Genomic DNA, 19,316 nt, shown 5'->3' on the forward strand with positions numbered 1-19,316 from the left:
GTTATGCTGCTGCAAAGGGCTGGCTACTACCACCAACAGTTGATATATAAATTTACTTCTGGGGTAATTCTTTTCTAATTTGTGTGTGTCCTTCAACCCCATCCATGCATATTATTTATAGATTATGAAGCTCCTGAAGTTAGTGTGTTGTTGAAGCTTTCAAAAGTCATCTGTGCTGTTCACACTTGTGCTTTGCATCAGCTAGTTTTTGTTTTTTTGTTTTTTGTTTTTTTTTCCTTCCTCCAAGCAACAGAAAACAGTAATGGTTTAAAAAAAAAAAAAAGGCACCTAAAGAGAAAAGTTTTGTAATGATTCCTTGATACGAAAATTTGCAAGATGAGGGTCTTGCTTTCTCTGCTACTATGTCCTCACATACGCCTTCAAACGAAGGCTGGGGATATGTTCATTACTACACTTGTGGGGTTTTAAATTACGTCAGGATCACGGTGTTTCTTCACAAATAAATGGTGCTTAGTGTAGTCAGAAATCTTTCGTTCTCACATCCAGGCAGTTGCAAGGTACTTCTCAATCACTGCCAGAGAGCTCATACTGGAAAAAAACGTATCGCAGTTATCTTCCAGTAGTATAGTTTTATAGCCGTAGCTGGGTTTCTGTTCTGTTCTTCAGTTAGAAAATCAATTATCACTGCTTCTCCCTTCAGATATCCCTGTAAGAATTATGATTCATTCCCTTGACTTCTAAAAAAAAGATGCCAACCATCTAAGAATTTTCAGTCTCTCAGCTGGAAGGAGATGCGAATTCCACATATTTTAGACATCCGTTCCATGAGGCAGTTCAGCTTCAGTAAGCCCTTCCCATGCTGTACGGCCTGAACCCAGCGGGCACGTTAACGCAGGGACAGCAGGGTGTAAATGGTCCCGCCAGCCCAGGAAGCCAAACCCCTCAGCTCACAGCGAGATGCCAGTAGGCACCAACCCTTCAACTGCTCTAAACTTATGTCGGCAGCGCCCACGGTAATAACCCGGCAGGGACCCGCTGCGCACAGACGGGCCCCGCGCTACGTCCTCGGCCCGCCGCAGCTGCAGCCAGCCCGCGGGTGGCAGGGGCCGGTGCGCCGTACGAAGCCGGCACACGCGACGCACTGCAGCCAAGAAACATACCACTGCCACTGCACAGCCTCCCGGAAGCTGCTCCCACGCCGTCCCCACCCCTTCCGCCACCGCCCGCTCGGCGCTGGCGCTGCTGGCCGCCACTTCCGGCGGGGTGATGGGGTCGCGGCGGTGGCTGCCGCCGCTAGCGGGAGGGAGGGCGCGCAGAAGCCGCCGCTGTCGCCGCCCTGAGGCCGGGTGCTGTGGCACCGCCACTTAGCGCTGCTGCCGCGGCGGCAGGTGAGGCGGGGCGAGCTGTGGGGGCGCTTCCCTTCTCTCTTCATCCCTTTTCTCCCCTCCTCCCCTTCCCACAGGGGGTCGCGCGTCGCCCCGCGATGGAGCTCGGCGCTCGGCTCTGGGCCCACAGGGGCTGCCCCGCTGCCGGCCAGGGAAGCGGAGAAGCCGCCTTGATGCTGGAAGCTGGCCCCCGAGCCGCCTGGTCCCCGTGCGCCACCCCTGCTGCGGCCGGGCTGGGGTCTGCCGGCGGGCTCCGCGGGTCTCGGGAGCGAAAAGGGCTGCTTCTCTCCAGCTGCCGTGTTGGAGAATAGCTTCGTTTACAGGTTCATCTGCGGCTGGGGTGAAGCCTCCTGTGTTATCTGATTGCACTAAAATCCGCTTCACCTTAATTAAAGCTCGCATCTTTCACGGACACGTCTCTCTTGAGGTCTGACGGTCGACCCGTGTTGGCTGGCGGGCTCTCGACGGAGTATCCCCGAGGTTTCGGTGCCAGCTTTTGAGGAAACCAGTCTGCCGAGAGACTAAAGATCAGGCGTGTTTCTCTCTTAAGTTGTCTGTCATGGGTGAGGTGGTTCAGGCATTGTGCCTGGTCGTATCGATTTCGTCCTGAACTTTGTATGTTTTCTACTTCAAAATAATCAACGAGGGAAGAAGCGTCGTTGGGAGTCTTGAGTGTGAAGGTGTGTGTGCCGGGGAGGTAGCAGGATCCGCAGTCTTCTGAGTGAGAGTGGGGCAGATCTCGGGTAGGTTCAGGGTGTGCAGCTGCTGTGTTCTTTTCTTGTGGCAGGTCTGGGAGGAGAGTGAAATTGTTAGGTTTCACATTCCTCTGTCAGCTTGCACAGGAAACAAATCGTTTCTGAAAATGATGCTGTGTGGCAGGCTTACAGTTCGATAACAAAACAGTCATAGCATGTCGAAACGTATTTAGCTGTCATACTGTTTGCTCTGCAATTGGGTAAAGTTGATGGGTTTTCTGAGGGCAGAGTATTGGTTTTGAGTAAAAAAAGTTTTTGAACGTGTAGGATTTGACAGTTGATAGAGCAGCATGGAAAAGTGCTGTTGCAGGTTCGTATATGGGCTGTTTGAGTTTCGGGATTAAATGGAGGAGTCTGCCTGTGGGGCAGATTTTGTCTGAATTTAAGGCCTGTCTGTGTTTAGAAACTTGAAACTCGAGGAACTGTTACCCATTCAGTCTGTTGCATGTTGTTGCTCATGTGTTAGGTGGACTCTCGGGCTATTCAATTAGCAATTGCTGATTGGTATTTCTTAAAAATACTTTGAAAGGGCAGGCTTTGTCAGCTTTGTAAGTTAATGGAAGACAAGGCAAATGAGAAGCAGTTTTAATGTTCACATATCTGTTGCCTTCAAGATGGAGTTAAAGTGGTCTCATGTTTTTTCATTTGATGCTTCAGGTTGCAAAATTCATTTTATGAGAACTTGACACGCATTCTGTGCTGTAAGATGACAACGCTAAATACGCTCTGTCTCCACAGAGCTCCCTGGTATAGCTTAACATGGTGTCTGGTCCACCTCCATAGCTCAGCAAGACACTTCCTGGGATTTAAATGCCTCTTCATGTTAGGAGGTGCCTCTTGCTGAATATCAGAAGCAGCAGAATTCCTGTGACCTTGTTCTTAATTTTGCTTTCTGTTGTATGGGAAAAAAGAGGGAATTAACTCACAGGACTGAAGTAATTTTTATACCCAGTGTAAGGAAGTTCTATGGAAAGCTTTTTAAGTTTTTGTTGGGAAAGTGCTATTGAGATGTGAAGGAAACATTCTGTGAGTTTATAAAGAGCAAGAATTCTAAACTACCTTGTTTGCTGTTTTATGTGGTCTTTTTGGTGGCTAGTTGGGTGGTGGGTTTTGGGTTGGGTTTTTTGGTACTGTACAATTGAAAACATAGCTTGGCCTAGAAGTTGTAAACATTGAGGCTTTGTACTATCACTTTCCTTTGTACAGAGCTCAGTTTTGCAACCTGCTAAGCTGGTTGAGATTGTAAATGATGTTCTATTATAAATGTTTATTTGATAATTACCTAACTTTTAAAGGTTGGGTTTGTGGTGGTTGGGGTTTTTTTTATTTATTTCATTTTTATTTGAATGTATCTAAAATGAAGGTGGCTTTCACTGGACCAGAAAGGTTGGGTTGTAAATGGCTATGAAGAGTAAGAACAAACACGGTTTAACTTCAGATACTGTTTTGGTATTAATATGGGTGGAGATTTGTGCATTTCTTCCTCTGTTTCCACCCTAAGATGGGGCTGTGGGAAGAAAAGATACAAAAAAAAAGGGAAAAGCAAACCTGAATTGTTTTATTGCTAAGTTGTGTAAGGATAAAGAGCAGCAAACATTCTATTAAGAAATGGATATGCCATTTCTTGAAGTTGGAGGGAAAAAACACTTGACATCTGACATTTAGCATGTGAAAGGTTTGAGATCTTGTACAAATACTAATGAATGCTGTGAACTACATCCTGATATAAGTGGTGGAGTACTTGACCAGTTGTTTTTTAAAATCACTTGTGTGTGACTTGAGTAGGATCAAACATGTTTTGTTAACTGGATAGTAGATGAGGAGTTGAGCCACTCAGTGTTTCCTTGAGTATAGTACAACCCTTGTGGCTCAATGAGGAGTAAAAGTCAGGGAGCAGTACGTATTCTGTTCAGCTTACTGCAATATGTAACTGCTTTTGGTGGTTCTTAAGACAGATATGTTTAGCTTTCAGGACTTTGTGTAGTAGCTGCTGTCAGTTTTGCACGGAGGCGTTTGACAGAGAGACTCTTCTAAACATATGGAGCTAATCTCTGATTTTACAGTATCAGTTCTATATTTTCCACAATGTGGCACTTCAAGAAGTAGTTATTGAAAAGCACATCTTTCTTGGTTTAAAACCTAAGACATACAGTAAATTTTAAAAGTGTCACTTCATGTGATTTCTAACTTTACCTTCGTAGATAGCACTAAGACCTTTGAGTGCAGTTAAAGTACTGCTGATAAAATCTCACTGGAAATGTTTATGAAACAGCTCTGATAGCAAAGTCACTAAGTAAAACTGGATACAGGAATATTTCTGCATGTGATGTTGTTGTATACTGGCTACAGGAAATATTTGTCCATTTTTTTCAGTCAGTCTCAAAGTGGTCATTTTGCTATATTTGATCAGCTCTGTATAGAGCGTGGCAAGTATTATATCAAAAAGCTCTTGAAAAATCAAGAATCATTTTTGTAAATGTTCTTTTTCTCTTTTTGTTTACAAGATATTGTACTGTATATGGTGGCATTTGGAAGGTAAAGATTAAGTCACTGTATGCTATATGGCAATGAAACCTTTGGTGCTGTTTGCTTTAAATAAGCACTGAAGAATTTAGAGTTTTCAGGAAGAGCAAGTGACAAGCTTCTGATGTAAGTCAGCAGACTATCTGAGACTTCTGATTCATAACAAGGCAGTGCTGTATGTTCTTTTTCCAGCACAGCATTACTAAGTTGGTATGTGACAGTAGCCTTATTATTGCAGGCTGGCGTAGCACACGGTTTTGTGTGTGGCTTTTTTGTGCTGGGTAGCCAGGGCCTTGAGTCTGGGTCTTGTCTGTGTTGCAAACCTGCAGCCTTTGTACAGAAAACCATTTTCCCCAAGGTGTGCGATGTCTTGCTTCTAGGCCAGCAAACTCTGTGAAGTAGGGGCTGAATTAGAATTGCCTATATTCGGACTTCAGCTTGGAACCTTCCACAAAGAAATGTGGGTTAAATCTTTTGAGATTTGATAGTTCTTAAGCATCCTTGCTAAAATTACTCCCAAGGGTGGTAAGAATTGAACCTAGCTGGGGAAAAAAAAAATCAAGAGGCATGTCAGCAAGGACAACCACAGGCAGTCCCAGGCACATGCAGGCAGGTGGTGAAGCAGTAGTGGTGCTGGTAGAGTTTTGCATGCATGTCTGGAATAAACAAATCTAGACAGCGTTCTGCTAACTGCTTTGAACTAACCAGGATGTTATTTAACCCTTCAGCTCTGACTGTGGTGTTTCTGTAACAAGATTACAGCCTGACATTAGTGTGATATTAATGCCACTTTTCCTTGGCTAGAGTAGTGATAATCACATTCGATTTTCCTCATTTTTATCTCAATATACTGACTCAAAAGTCTGTGTGCTAGGAAAATTAGACACTTAATGATGGACCAGTAGTAATGAAGTAGAGGAAGACATGATAAAATCATGGGTAATCCTTTGGAAAAGTGCTAACAGGGTATACTCAGTTTCTCAGAGACATGTCATTGCTTAAAATGCCCTAGCCAAATTGTAGAAATTTTTGTGGCTTATAAAGCAACATTTTTCTTAACAAAACAAAACAAAAAACCCAAACACACGCATACACACAAAGTTCATAGTGTTCATGCTGCTGACTGAAAGGCTGGGGAAGGAAAAAGGGAAACAGGACACACGTACTGCTGATCAGCTGACTAAATATCAAGTCACAGTAACAGGAAAGTAATCAGCTAGCTACAGACATTGCTGATGTCAGGCAAAAAGTATATTTTTCCTTCTGACACAGAAGTCTGCTTGCTTTGTGTTACTCATGTGTGCTATTCAGAGTTAAATAATGTTATCCATTATTTGCTTTCAGCCATAAAAGTACTAATGTAGAAGGCAAAGTAGTTTCCAGTGTTGTTTTCTTTCAGAAGACGCAGTTACTTAGGTGACTCAATCTCTCCTGCTACTTTAAGTCAGTCTTGTGTTGCAGACAGGTAATGTTGGAAATGTTATGTTCTTAAACTTCAAAAATGAACACAAGCAGCTAGGCACAGAGATCCGTATTGTATGCGTGGTGCTAAGATTCTTAAAGGAAGTACTTTCTACCATATAAACTGTCACTAAATGAGTAGCCTGATGGAGAAGGCAGTTTCTGTGTTCAAAGAAATTGCTTTGTCATCAAAACTGAGTTTAACTGTTGCTACTGAGAAGAAATCAGCTACCAGCTTTGTGTAAAAGCATGCTTCTTTTATTGGTTTGTCTTTTCCAGTTGATTATGTGTTTTGTCTTTGACAGAATTTAAAAACAGGAGCAGGACTCAGGTGCATTTTAAGGTTAGTGTAGACTTTCTCCCAGGTACAGCCCGTTCAGTCAGTAATGACCTTTGATGGGTATGCTTACTCAGTGTTGTAAGGTTACTTTTATTGCACCTTTGCTAAGGGTTGATATTTATTCCTGCAGTGCCAGATGAAGAAACAGTAGGGTGAGGTGGCTTGTGACAGATGAACATGATTCTTGTAGGTTAGGGAAAGTTTCCTGCCTTTGCCCTCAGAAGTTGCTTTGGCTAGAAGACAAAGTAAGTTGAGTAAGTCAATTAACTGGTCATTAACTACAAATTGAATGTCAGAATTTCTTTCAATAGCTGTGTAAGCGAAGCAGTTGTTACAGTTGTTTTGAGCAAGGCTTCAAAAAATATTAAGATGACATAGAAATTGGAATGTACCCTTTTATATGGAGAAAGAAGGGTATAGTAAATGCAGAGATTCTAGTAGTGGTTTATGGATGTTTTGGCAACTGTAAATCTATGTGTTTGAGTTTATATGCATATTGACTGTATATGGAGTTTTTTGATATTTAAACTATGCCTTAAGTACCAGATCTTAATGTCCAATCAACTCCTGAGGGAGTATCTTCAGAAGTATTGCTCCCTTAATTCTCTTAGAAGGTCAACTGTGATTTGTGTGCTCATTTTTCTTCTAGATTTGTGTGCTCATTTTTCTTCTAAACTGTTTCTTTTGCATTGCTGAGAAGTCTTTTTTGACAAATTCAATCTTCTCTGATACAGAATAAAATAGCCTAAGATCCTATTACATGTAAGCTAACAGATGTAAGCTGGAAGAAAAAGAAGTTGCATCAAATAATTATGATAAGAGCTACTTCTAGCAATTAGTACCTCTTCCAAAAGAGAAATGAGAAGGAAAGAACTTCTGGGTTTAGAAGACCTCTGCCCTTTTAAAAAAATGTAAACCTGTGGAATATTCATTGAGTACCTGTTTACGGTATACAGAAGCTAAATAATCAATTAAATATACTGTTTCCGTGCTTTAATTCTGACAACCTTGAGTGATCTGTGTGGCACTAGTGTATTGTACTGTCTTGCATTTTCTGAGGTTTGGTTGGCTTAATCGAAGCATTCGTATTAATTAGACTTTTTTTTTGAAGTACAGAAGAGCTGTGGAATTGTGACTATTTCCTAGATGGTAGCTGTACAAAAGCTAGCAAATATAAATTATGCACAAATCTGTTCTGTACTACTGTGGGTCTTAAATATTGGATAAGCTTTTCATTACTTTACATCACTGGTAGCCTTTCAAAAGTGTTTTCATACATTCCATGGAACGTTATATGATTGATTCCTGCCCCCTCCCCCCGGCCTGGTCTAAGTCATTCTGGAGACTTGTCAGGTCCATGTGACTAATACGTTGGTGAGATGTCTTGAGTTCATTCAAACAGCATTCTAGAGTCAACAAAGCAATTATTGAGAAATCCATATGAAGAGAATACATATTTTTCTTGGGTTGTTTTGTGTGTTATTATGTTTCCTATCACTTTGGAAGATGCTTTGGAGTTAAAGCTAATGCTAAATTTCTACTACTGTTAATATTTTTAAGTATTTGCAATTTAATAAGCATCTACATTACTTATTGAGAGCAAACAAAGATAGAAATGTGATGGCTGCCCCATCAACATACAACTAACATGCCTCTGGTCAGTGTTATTGTTGATAGTTTTACTTGGAAGAGGTCAGGGAAAAATGTCATGTTGCCAAAGCTTCGGTATATGTTTTAAAACTATGTAGCGTTTAGAACCATAATGTGTTATTTGAGCTTTAATTCAATTTTACATGGTTGCTGGCTGTGCTTTCTTGCTTAGTTTATGACTGCAAACAGTGGAGAAGACCAATGACTAAGCTGATATTTAAACAGAATAATCTATTTTTCATTGCCTAGTGTAATTAACAAACTTGGACTGTTTTTCATTATTCTTTTCTAACAAAAGAATAAAAGTAGGCTGAGTGCTTCTAGAAAATGTTGTTCTTGAATTAAAAATGTTTTAAAAACATTTTCATATTGCTTACCTAATAAATTATGTGTCTGTTTTTCCTAGCTGGCTCTTATAAAAAGCCTTTGGGTAATTAAGCATCTAAGATCACACAAAGTATATTGACATTTTAGTAATCTTCCTTTGAATATTCAAGTCTTGTCTCTTTCCGATATGTAACAGGTTGATTTTATTGGTGGATAGAGAAGAATGATGGCGGGCAATAACCAGATTTGCATTCGACGTTGGACTACCATGAATGTGGCCAAGTGGCTGAAAGAAGAAGGCTTCTGTGAATATGTGGATGTTTTGTGCAATAGACATAGGCTAGATGGAATTACACTGCTGACGCTTACAGAGTATGATTTACGATCCCCTCCTTTGGAAATCAAAATCCTGGGGGATATCAAAAGACTAATGTTGTCCATACGAAAACTACAAAAGCAACATATTGATGTCCTGGAAGAGCTGGGTTACAACAGTGATGGTCATGTTGGCACAGTGTGCCCAAATATTGGCTCACTGCAGAGTGCAGATTGGTTTTGTAATGGTGAAGTACCTCGGGACTATGATGGACCAATTACTGACTTGAATGGTGATCAGTATCAATATACAAATGGCAAAAACAAACACTCCACTCGAAGACTGGACCCAGAATATTGGAAGACAATTTTAAGTTGTGTGTATGTTTTCATAGTGTTTGGCTTTACATCATTTGTTATGGTTATAGTACATGAGCGCGTACCTGACATGCAAACATATCCTCCTCTACCAGACATATTTCTAGATAGGTAAGCAATTTTCTTTTTAAAGCGAAGTAGTAACATGATGATTAAAGTATAGGCTGTCTTTTCTTCAGTCTCAAAGTTTCATGTACTCTTAGAGATGTCTGCAAAGCACTAATTAGAGTGTAGTAAACCCTTCTGCTGATTTTGAAATGTGCATCAGTTAAAGGCAGACATTTAGTCTTCTCAGGGGAAAATTAATTGAGCTGCTGTTCTGCCCAGTTTACATTTTATTCTACTAGCCAATCACAACACAGGAATTAATTTGTCCAGCCTCTCGCTCTAGTAGAAACAGTGGTGGTCAGCTGGCATAGATAGGGAGCCATATGCTTTTTCTGAAATCCATATGCTGCTATGAAGCTTAACGTGTCTTGATAAAGAAAAACTTTTGATGAAGGAATATTTTGGTCTGCCAGTGAGTAAGGAAATTGGAAGGGATTAGCATTGATGCTGTATTTTTGCCCTCTCCCCTGTCAACCTAGGATGTTGGTTTAGGGAACCTCTGAAGCAGACTAAATAAACCAGCATCTTTTTTAACCATAGAGTATCTGTATACTAAAACACCGTTGTAACTTATGCAGTACTTGCTCATTTTAAAAAGAAAACATTCTACTTTAGGCAAAAAAGAGCCACAGTAACAAATGTGAGATTTTAATAATTGACTACAGATTGAATAAAAGCTAAATGCTTGCTTTGAGGAAGTAAACTTGCACCATGGAGAATTTTTTGACTGGAGAGTTTTAAAAGACAAGATAAACTGTTTAAGACTTCAGTCTTCATGATCTCCTTATTCCTGCCAGTAATTTCTGTTTTAGTAGTGGTTTTCATGAAGTCAGTAGGAGTCTAATCTTAAGTGTGTGGAATCCCCCATAAATTTAGATATAACTCAGCAAGGATGGACCACATCCAGCAGAGTGGAAGAGGTGACAAAGAATGGGAGCTATGTCATTACTGGATTTTGTTCACAGGGAGCTGACACACTATTCAGTGGGCAGGGAGGTCAGAAACCAACAGCTCACAAAACAATGCGAGAGAATTACTACAAAGCTGCATTGAAGCAGCACTTGGCTGCCCTTTTGAATCACAGGGTACACAAAACTATGAGGAGCAGCCTCTCTTGAAATCTGTCAATCTGCATTTTGGTAAAATTGCAGAATAAAAATGTTTAATGGTGCAGGAAAGTCTTACACTTCTTGACAAGCAAGGCTAAAATATTTGCATATCGTGATTATAACCAAAATTGAACTTCAATTTTTATTTTTCCTGACACTTTCCTGTGTAGTTGTCCTTCATTACAAGTATTTAAGGTTTTAAGCTTTGCAGCGTTTCATTATTTGTGTTGACATGGCATTCTTACAAGCATAAGCAGCAGCATAATTTACATGATGCAAGCTCGTGTCAGAATGAAAAAGGCTGTTGGGAAACAACAGGTAGAGGAACACATCCTGTTGGTAAATGACACATGTAAATTAAGAGTGTGTACTAGCATTTTCCTGCCTTAGTGCATTCCATATAAATGTCTGCTGAAAGCACATTACTAGAAAGGAGATGATGTAATTAAAAATTAATTCATAGTCTATTCAGTCTAACAAAATAAGGTTTTGGTGGTAATTTGAACTATTGTGAGATTAATACAAGTTAGTTTTGTAGTTAGAAGTTTATAGGATTTTATTCTCAGTACAACAAGGGAAAATTAAGCCTTTGTACTGTAACTTTCTTGCTTCATCCCCCTTTTTAGTGTTCCTAGGATACCATGGGCTTTTGCTATGACTGAAGTATGTGGTGTAATTCTTTGCTACATTTGGCTATTGGTTCTTCTGCTTCACAAACACAGGTACAGTATGTAAAATTCAAGTTAACTGATTCAGAGAAAGGACTGTAACAAGAATTTGTTACAGTTGTTCAAGACATTTCATTCATTAAGAGTCTTATGAGCTTCTAATACATCCCTGCTAAAATGGATCTAAGGGTTTAATAAAGAAAGGTAGGGTTTTTTTAATCTTACAAAGGAGTAATCTGAAATTATTTTCCTACCAGATTTATGTTACTTTCTTCAGAACATCTGTATTTCAGAGTTAATCTATATTACCATACTGTAAAAATTCTGTATATAAGAAAATCCTATGAGAATGAAATTCCACAAGATGACTGGGCCATCCTACCAGCTTCTTGTCACCAAAGGCCCTTTTGTGTGCATGCATACGTTGAGTTAAATTTTTACCAGTTTGTTGATTTTTGCCAGTTTGCCAACAGAAGGTATGAGTGCCAAAGCTAATATAAGTGTAGCTTCAAAGAAATGGAGCTGTACCGTTTGGTGGCAGTAAACTTGCTACTGCCTCACCCTGTCATGTGGGAACCATACCTTTGCACTACTACTTTAAAGTTTGGGGGTTTTACATGCAGTTAATTGCAGCAATGATGAATGGACTTCATGGGATTAAGCTGGAGTGTTGGGGGAGAAGTTTATCATAATTTTTCTGATTAAAAAAACAGCACACACACTATATTTTAGGGCTCTTGCAATTAATTCTTATGTACTTTTCCCAGGTCTATACTTCTGCGAAGGCTGTGCAGCCTCATGGGGACAGTGTTCTTATTACGCTGCATTACAATGTTTGTTACCTCCCTCTCTGTGCCAGGACAGCACTTGCAGTGTACTGGAAAGGTAAAAACTTAAAATGCTTTAAATTGTTTTTCCTTCTTTCCTTTGTTTGAATGTTCATTTAAGATACAGTTAAGATTGTTGTAACCATAATGTCTTAGTTGAGTTTAGAGTGGACAGAAAATATATTTTACCCCTCCCAAAAGCAGAAAAATGAAAATGCTCCACACAGAATTGGAAATGTAAATGGATCTACTATTTACAAACATTTACACTATTTGCATAAATGCTAACCACCCAAATTCACATTTCAGCTTACAATAAGCTCTTCAAGCCACAATCCTTCTAACAAACCAGGTTTCAATGTGACCCCCACAGGCCTCCCACCATTCCTCCCTACCCCCCCCCAAACTAAGCCTAATGGTGCAGCTACGAAACTAGCTTTGCCAGGGCTGAGACAGGCAGCAAACCTCCCCCACATTGCCAGAGATAAGAGAACTGCACTGGGCAGGGAAAGAGAGGCAGACAAGGGCTGAATTGACTCTGCAACCTGTTTAGGTAGCAGATTCAGGGCTTATGACATAAAACAACAAAAGATTACAATTTCCTGTCCCTATCTAGCCTCTTGGAGGACTTTTCAACTCTACGGTTAGTCTTAAACCCACACCACAATGATGTTAGTTTTATTTTTGCAAGAACAGGGTTGTTGCTCTCCTGTTGCCCTCCAGCCCCTTCATTAATTGCTGTTATGCAGGCAAGCATTCTTAGGAGCACTTTCCACTTCAGAGAGGAAATAATTGTTTGTGGAAGTGTGTGCAGAATATTTCACACTGTAAACCAGAGTAAATGCATTGGGAAAGCATGCACTTAAGATTCTGATGTCGTGAAAAAAGGCTGAAAGTGAAATGATTGCTTCTTTGTCTTGTTGGATGCATAGTTTCAGGGAAAAAGACAAAGCAATTATTATTTCACCCTTTCTAATGAGAGCTATTCATAGAACATGGGATTTTATGCTTTTATTCTAGCTCTTAGTTAGAAGAGGTTTGAACTGAATATATTGGAAACTTAACAGTGACATATTGCAAAGATGAATATACTCAAAATGGGGGCAGCTTCTGTACAGAAATCACTTGCAACAAAATACTTGCTCTATATTCCAGTATTCATAAGAGGTTAATTCCGTATTGCGTAATATAATTAGTAATTGTAGTTAGTAGTGTTATTCACTGTCACAATAAAATCCACAGATATTATGACCTGTGTTTTAATAAAAGACCCAACACGATAAATAGTATTAAACATACAGAGTGCTAAACAGCTACCTTCAGGGACATAGCATTTGGGCAGCAGGGCTGGAACTTACTGAAGGTTCATGTCACTGTCTTGTAGTTGTATGGCAATGTTTGGGCAAAACTCCAGCGGGCGTTTGCAATATGGAGTGGCTTTGGAATGACTCTGACTGGAGTACATACATGTGGAGATTATATGTTCAGTGGCCACACTGTTGTCCTGACCATGCTCAACTTCTTTGTCACAGAATGTAAGTACAGAGTGTCAATACTTAAATGTCCTTAAGTGTTAAGAATACATGCTGCTTGGTGTCAGCCCAGGGTGTGAGTGTAAATACTTCAGGATTGGAGAAGTGGGGCTGGAAAGCTGCCTGGTAGAAAAGGACCTGGGGGTGTTGCTCGACAGCTAGCTGAGTATGAAGCAGCAGTGTGCCCAGGTGCGAACAGCATCCTAGCATGTATTAGAAATAGGGTAGCCATCAGGACCAGGAAAGTGATTGTCCCCCTCTGTTTGGTAGTGGTGGGGATGCAACTTGATGACTGTGTTCAGTTTTGGGCCACTCACTACAAGAAGGACATCAGAGTGCTGGAGCGTGTCAAAAGGAAGGCAGGGAAGCTGGTGAAAGGTCTGGAGAACAAACCTTACGAAGAATGGCTGAGGGAACAGGAGTAGTTTAGTCCGGAGAAAAGGAAGTTGAGGGAAGGCCTTATTGCTATAGGAAACAGCCTCAAGTTGTTCCAGGAAAGGCTTAGATAGGATAGTAGAAAAAAATTTGTAACCTAAGGGTTATTAAGCACTGAAATAGGCTGCTGAGGGAGGTGATGGAGTCACCATCCCTGGATATATTTAAAAGATGTGTAGATGTGGTGCTTAGTGAGATGATTTAGTGGTGACTTTGAAGTGCTGCATTAATGGTTATTCTTAAAAGACCCTTTCAACCAAAATGATTCTGTGATTCTAAGTATTAAAAATATCTGCTGTTTGTCCTCCTGCTATGGTTTGACCTCAGCCAACAATTAAGCACCACACTGCCCCCTGCTCCCTCCTCTCTCACTTTCCTGGTCTTTCTGGCCATGCTGTTTCTAATACAGGCCAGGATGCTATTTGCCTTCTTGGCTGTCTGGACACACTGCTGCCTCATATTCAGGTGGCTGAATATGGGGAGACAACTGGGAAGGGAGGAAAAAAAAGTACAGCTTGTGGGTTGAGATGAAGACAGTTTAATAGGACAGAAAAGGGAGGAAAAATAATACAAATAGAATATACAAAATGAGTGATGCATAATGCACTTGCTCAGGACCTGCTGACTGATGCCTATCCCGTCCTTGAGCTACAGTGCCCCTGGCCAACTTCCCCCAGTAAATATACTGCACATCACATCATATTGTATGGAATACCCCTCCCCAGCTTCTTGTCCACGACCAGCCTCCACCAGCAGGGCAGAATGAGTAGCTCAGAAGTCCTTGACTTAGAAAAAATACTGCTTAGCAACAACTAAAACATCCCTGTGTTATCAACATTATTCTTGTCCAGAATCCAACACACAGCACTATGCCTGCTACTAGGGAGAAAATTATCTTAATTCCTGATGAAACTAGGACATCTCCTCAAAGTTCAAACTGTAATACTTAAGCAAACAAATAAAATATCAGATTGCTGATATTTTGCTCAGATTTGTGACAGTTCATTTGCAGACAGGAAAGGAACAAGTACAGTTAGATGAATTGAAGGATGAATACGGCACATTTGAAAGAGCAAACAAGACGAGAAAATTAGAAAGGCTTTCTAGTTTGCCACAGAGAGAATACTGGGGAAGATACTGTTCCTGTATCTGCCACTGACCCAGTCAGACAAAATACCCAGGTAAATGTCTGTAGGTTTAGTATAATCCATGAAGCCAAAATACCAAACCTCATAATGAGTGAGAATGTATGCAGCAATAGTGGTTTTCTGTGAAGTCAAAGTATGATTTGATACATAATATACCATGCTAAGGTAATTAGTTTGAGTTAACCTGTGGCAGAATGACTGCAATAGCAGAGTAATATATGCTTTATGACATGGTAAAGGTATGATTTTCATTAAAAGAAGTTGGTTGGGAAAAGAATTCTGCTTTACATGGTCCTACACTGTTTCAGGATACTCTGTTAATCCCAAAATGAGTAATAGCTGTATTTGTAAATTAAGTAATTAAGTAATAGACACTTACATGTTTTGAATTTTTTGTGTTTGTTTGCTGTAGATGTAAACAGTATTTCCAGATGAAGACAGTGACTTCCTCACACTTTTGGATGAAAAATCTCTATAAAAATTGGCAAAGTCTAGGCTTGGATTTTGTAGTGACCCAGATTTTTGAGACACTAACTTTCTATTTTCTCCTAGATACACCAAGGAGCTGGAACTTCTTGCACACCTTGTCATGGGTCCTGAATCTCTTTGGAATCTTCTTCATTTTGGCTGCACATGAACATTATTCTATAGATGTCTTCATTGCCTTTTACATCACTACAAGACTCTTTTTGTATTACCATACACTAGCTAATACCAGAGCGTATCAACAGAGTAGGAGAGCAAGGATCTGGTTTCCAATGTTTTCTTTTTTTGAATGCAATGTTAATGGTACTGTTCCCAATGAATATTGCTGGCCCTTTTCAAAACCTACTATACTGAAAAGATTGATTGGCTGAAGAGTATGTGGGTCAATTCGGATTTCTATGAAGAGTCATAACTAAGATCCTACAAGGCTAGCTGGGGGATAATGTAACATTTTTCACTCTGATCTCCTCTTCCTTGTCTTGTTTCTTAGATTATTAGCCATAAAATGGGGTTCCCATACTTCACAGGGATATGTTTTGAGTTTTTGTTGCTAAAATACAAAAAACAGTGCAGGGGCTAGTAAAGGCTATCAGGGAACCATGAATATAAAGCGGAATGCTATTACCCATAGTAAGGTTCTATGTGAATGTTTATGTAGCTTTAACCTCAAATGTGTGCTTGTTCAGAATAGAATTATACACTTTACAGATCCAAATCTCCTTTACCTAAGGTGCTAGCCTGACTAAAAAATTAGAACTTGATAAAGACTTCCTTTTAAAAGTCATAAATGTAATTTTCAAAACCATCTCTGTTCGAGGAGTGCTGTGTCACAATGAAGAAAACAGTGTAGTTCCTTGCCAAAAGGGCCTCTGAACTGTTAAATAACAAGTCTTAAAGTATAGTTGACAGTATAAATGGTCTGCATACAGGTTGCCAAAATGAAAGTCTGTCTTGTGGCTATGCAATGATGATTTTTAAAAATTTTTTTTAATGAGAGCTTATTTAGTCTAGTCTATCAGTTGTTGATAACAGTTGTTCCAGCACTTGAAGTTTTCCCTTTTGAGTTTAAATAAACGAGTTAAAGTAACTGTTACATCCAATGAAAGTAGTTAATTTAGCTTTAGCGAGTGTAAAGCCACAAAATAACTTTTGAGTGGTTTTAATTGCTTTATACCCCAACCTGTGCATGTTTTTTGGAGCAGCTCTTTAACACTGAAAAAAACTGAACAATTGCCTTCATATATTTTATTGTCCCATAAATGGGTGGGGAAGATGCATGTAGTAACTTTTTCAGGAAAAGTAACAATAGTGAGTATTGGAAATAGTGCACATGTTGATGTATGTTTTAGCATTCTGATGTTAACAATATGGTGAATATCTCTGTATATACATACACAGTATATTTGTTAATATGTATAAACACACATTACAACAAGTATGGGAAGAGACCAATTCTTAAACTAAGTTGCTCATTCACTACACTGAATGATAACAGTACTATAAGCAGTTGGATTTTGGTTGTTAAAAAAAAGAAACCAAAAAAAAAAAACCAACACCACCAAACCACAACAGAAATCCACAAAACACTCCCCAAACCAACACTTTCAGTTCATAATGCGTAAGCAAGGGTTGCATGGTGATCTCTTACGTAGTGGGACGTAGTGGGATCTCTTACGTAAGGGGACAATGCTAGTGTTGGCTGTAGAGACTTAAAATTATATTTGTGCTAAATGAAAACTGAGGGATTAAAGGTACAAAACATAAAAGTAGTACAGACTTCTAATTTGGTTATTGCAATTTCTGAATAGGTGATATATGCAAAAGGTTTGTGTTAAGTTGTCTTTGGAAAGCTACACGAAGCACTTACAGCTTGGTACAAGCTGACTTAATGTCTACAACATACTTAGGTTTGGAGGGGGAAAAAAGTCCCTTTGGAATTTTGCAAGACAGTTTTGTATTTGGAGATTTGTAACCAACTGTGGGCTACTCTTTATTATGTTCTTTTATAAATCTGGGTTCTAGTAACTATACTGTATTCATTTCCTCCTAGTATATTACTTTTGTAACTTAATTTAGCTCCTATTCCACAGAGGATTTGTGCATCTTAGAGTATCTCTGCCAGCTGTATTGAGCATGCATACGTTGTATTATTTGGGAGACTTTTATATTTGTAACATTCCAATTTTTTAGCAAAATTGCAGATTTATACTATACTCAGTCTGCTGTAGCCTGATGGCTCTTGCCATTCATTGCAGAAGTATGGTTACTACTAAGGAAAACAAAGGGAGAAAATATGCTAGAACATTTAAAGACTTTTTAGTTCCTGTTCTTATCTTTCTCATTTCTTATTCCTTTTGAGACTCTATAATGAAACAGCTATATTTATTAATTTATATTTGCCTTTGCAATGCACACTCAGTTATGAATGCTTTTTTTTTTTTTAACTCTAGGAAACACATATTCTTAGGATGTGCAGAATTGTATTCCAAGTTAAAGCATGAGGAGAGGTATCCAATTAAATTTGCAAAGCTGTTAACTCTGAAAAGAACCATGTCAGTACTAACTGGCATAGCTGTGTCTAAACTGAAAAATTACTTTGCAACTTAGGCACTCAGGAGAATTTTTAAGTCCAGCCCAGTGTAACAATGTCTACAAAAGGTAAAGCTGTCTCATTTCAATACTATTTAAACAAAAAATGAAGTTCATAAACTTTGAAACATAAGGCTTCTCATTGTTCTAATTTAATTGTTCAAATTCTGTTAAGTAAATCCATGTTTTAAATCAGCACTGCCTATTGGTGTTTTTCAAAGGAAACTTGTTCTTTACTGCTGTTTCTCTTGATGCTGAATACCTGAGTCCAAGATAAGTAATACACAGAGGTTGGTTTTGTGGCCATTGAAGTGGGTTAGAACTTTGTCAGGATAATTGACCTGTTTGGGAAATTATTTTTTTTCTGTCCTATAAACATGCAAGAGGTAGGCTTGAAATTGATAGAAGACAAAAGAATCTGAGCTTGCATACAAAAATGCACAGGTCACTCTAAGTTGGTAAAGTAAGTGTTATTGTTCATTATATGGAAACTAGTTGCAAGTAACTGAGAGGCTTAAAATTATGTACCTTCTTTTTGAAGAATCAGTGTTTTGAAAGCATTTTGCTGCTGCTCTGCTGCTGACAAGCACTTTCAAGTAAGGCAGCAGAGCATCATTGGGATGTGGATTTAAAGCCAAGTATGATCAGGGTTGTCCTTCCCACGTATGTTAATGCAGCAGCTTTTTTGCTGTCCTTTAAGTTGCCGCACCTATTTTGTGCAAAATCATCTTCTGTGGTCTGTGGGAGCACACAAGTAATCTGAATTCAGAGGAATGAATGAATTAGTGAGTTATGTTAGCAAGTGCAAGTGTCTGTCAACATTAGCCTACTACTACAAATTGCAGAAATTATTCAGACAGAAAAGTCTTAACTGAATGACTTTGGATATACAAAAGAAGAGGAAGGCCACATTTTTATGTTACTAAAGCAAATCTAGCAGTGCTTAAGAGTTGAGTCTTGAGCTCTTCCTTATTGATTAACTGGAGGTATGTAAGCATGTAGTTGCAAGCAATAGACACAGGCGTTACCCCGTCCCTTCCTCCATGTCCTGTTGTACTTTATTATACAGCTTCTTAAAATAAGTTTCCTACTTTTTGTCTGTAGGTTTTCCTTTCTGGAAGATCCCTTAAACTATCATTTTTTTATGACATTACACCTCCACACAGAAATCAGAGTTTCACAAATGTGGCTTTTTAGCAAATTCTGGTTACACTAACAAAAGCTTATGGAAGGGTCTTCAAGAAAGGTTCCTCCAGCTGTTCTTGACTGATGATACAGAACGCTTCTAAATATGCTACTTACCTTCATGTCCTCTGGCA

The 19,316-nt window shown here is 39.4% G+C and overlaps 1 protein-coding gene across 2 annotated transcripts; it reads left to right on the top strand.

Moving 5' to 3' along the window:
- The first annotated feature begins 1,210 nt into the window (after positions 1–1,210).
- Positions 1,211–17,057, top strand: SAMD8 (sterile alpha motif domain containing 8). 2 transcript variants are annotated; one of them, XM_054163704.1, is made up of 6 exons: positions 1,211–1,349; positions 8,599–9,206; positions 10,939–11,034; positions 11,748–11,865; positions 13,192–13,342; positions 15,475–17,057. In XM_054163704.1, the coding sequence occupies exons 2-6, from the start codon at positions 8,626–8,628 to the stop codon at positions 15,777–15,779; spliced, it is 1,251 nt and encodes a 416-aa protein (XP_054019679.1). In that variant the 5' UTR covers positions 1,211–1,349; positions 8,599–8,625; the 3' UTR covers positions 15,780–17,057. The 2 variants fall into 2 exon arrangements, with proteins under 2 accessions (XP_054019679.1, XP_054019681.1); XM_054163706.1 differs by lacking the exon at positions 1,211–1,349 and adding an exon at positions 1,917–2,026.
- The last annotated feature ends 2,259 nt before the right edge of the window (positions 17,058–19,316 follow it).

The sequence above is a fragment of the Dryobates pubescens genome, chromosome 8, assembly GCF_014839835.1.
Source record: "Dryobates pubescens isolate bDryPub1 chromosome 8, bDryPub1.pri, whole genome shotgun sequence".
NCBI classification, from domain to species: Eukaryota; Metazoa; Chordata; class Aves; order Piciformes; family Picidae; genus Dryobates; species Dryobates pubescens.

Excerpts from the sequence above, each read along its gene's own strand:
- SAMD8 (XM_054163704.1), top strand. The coding sequence starts at position 8,626 with ATGATGGCGGGCAATAACCAGATTTGCATTCGACGTTGGACTACCATG. Across the intron at positions 11,035-11,747 it reads CTTCTGCTTCACAAACACAG|GTCTATACTTCTGCGAAGGC; the intron begins GTACAGTATGTA and ends TACTTTTCCCAG. Across the intron at positions 11,866-13,191 it reads ACTTGCAGTGTACTGGAAAG|TTGTATGGCAATGTTTGGGC; the intron begins GTAAAAACTTAA and ends ACTGTCTTGTAG.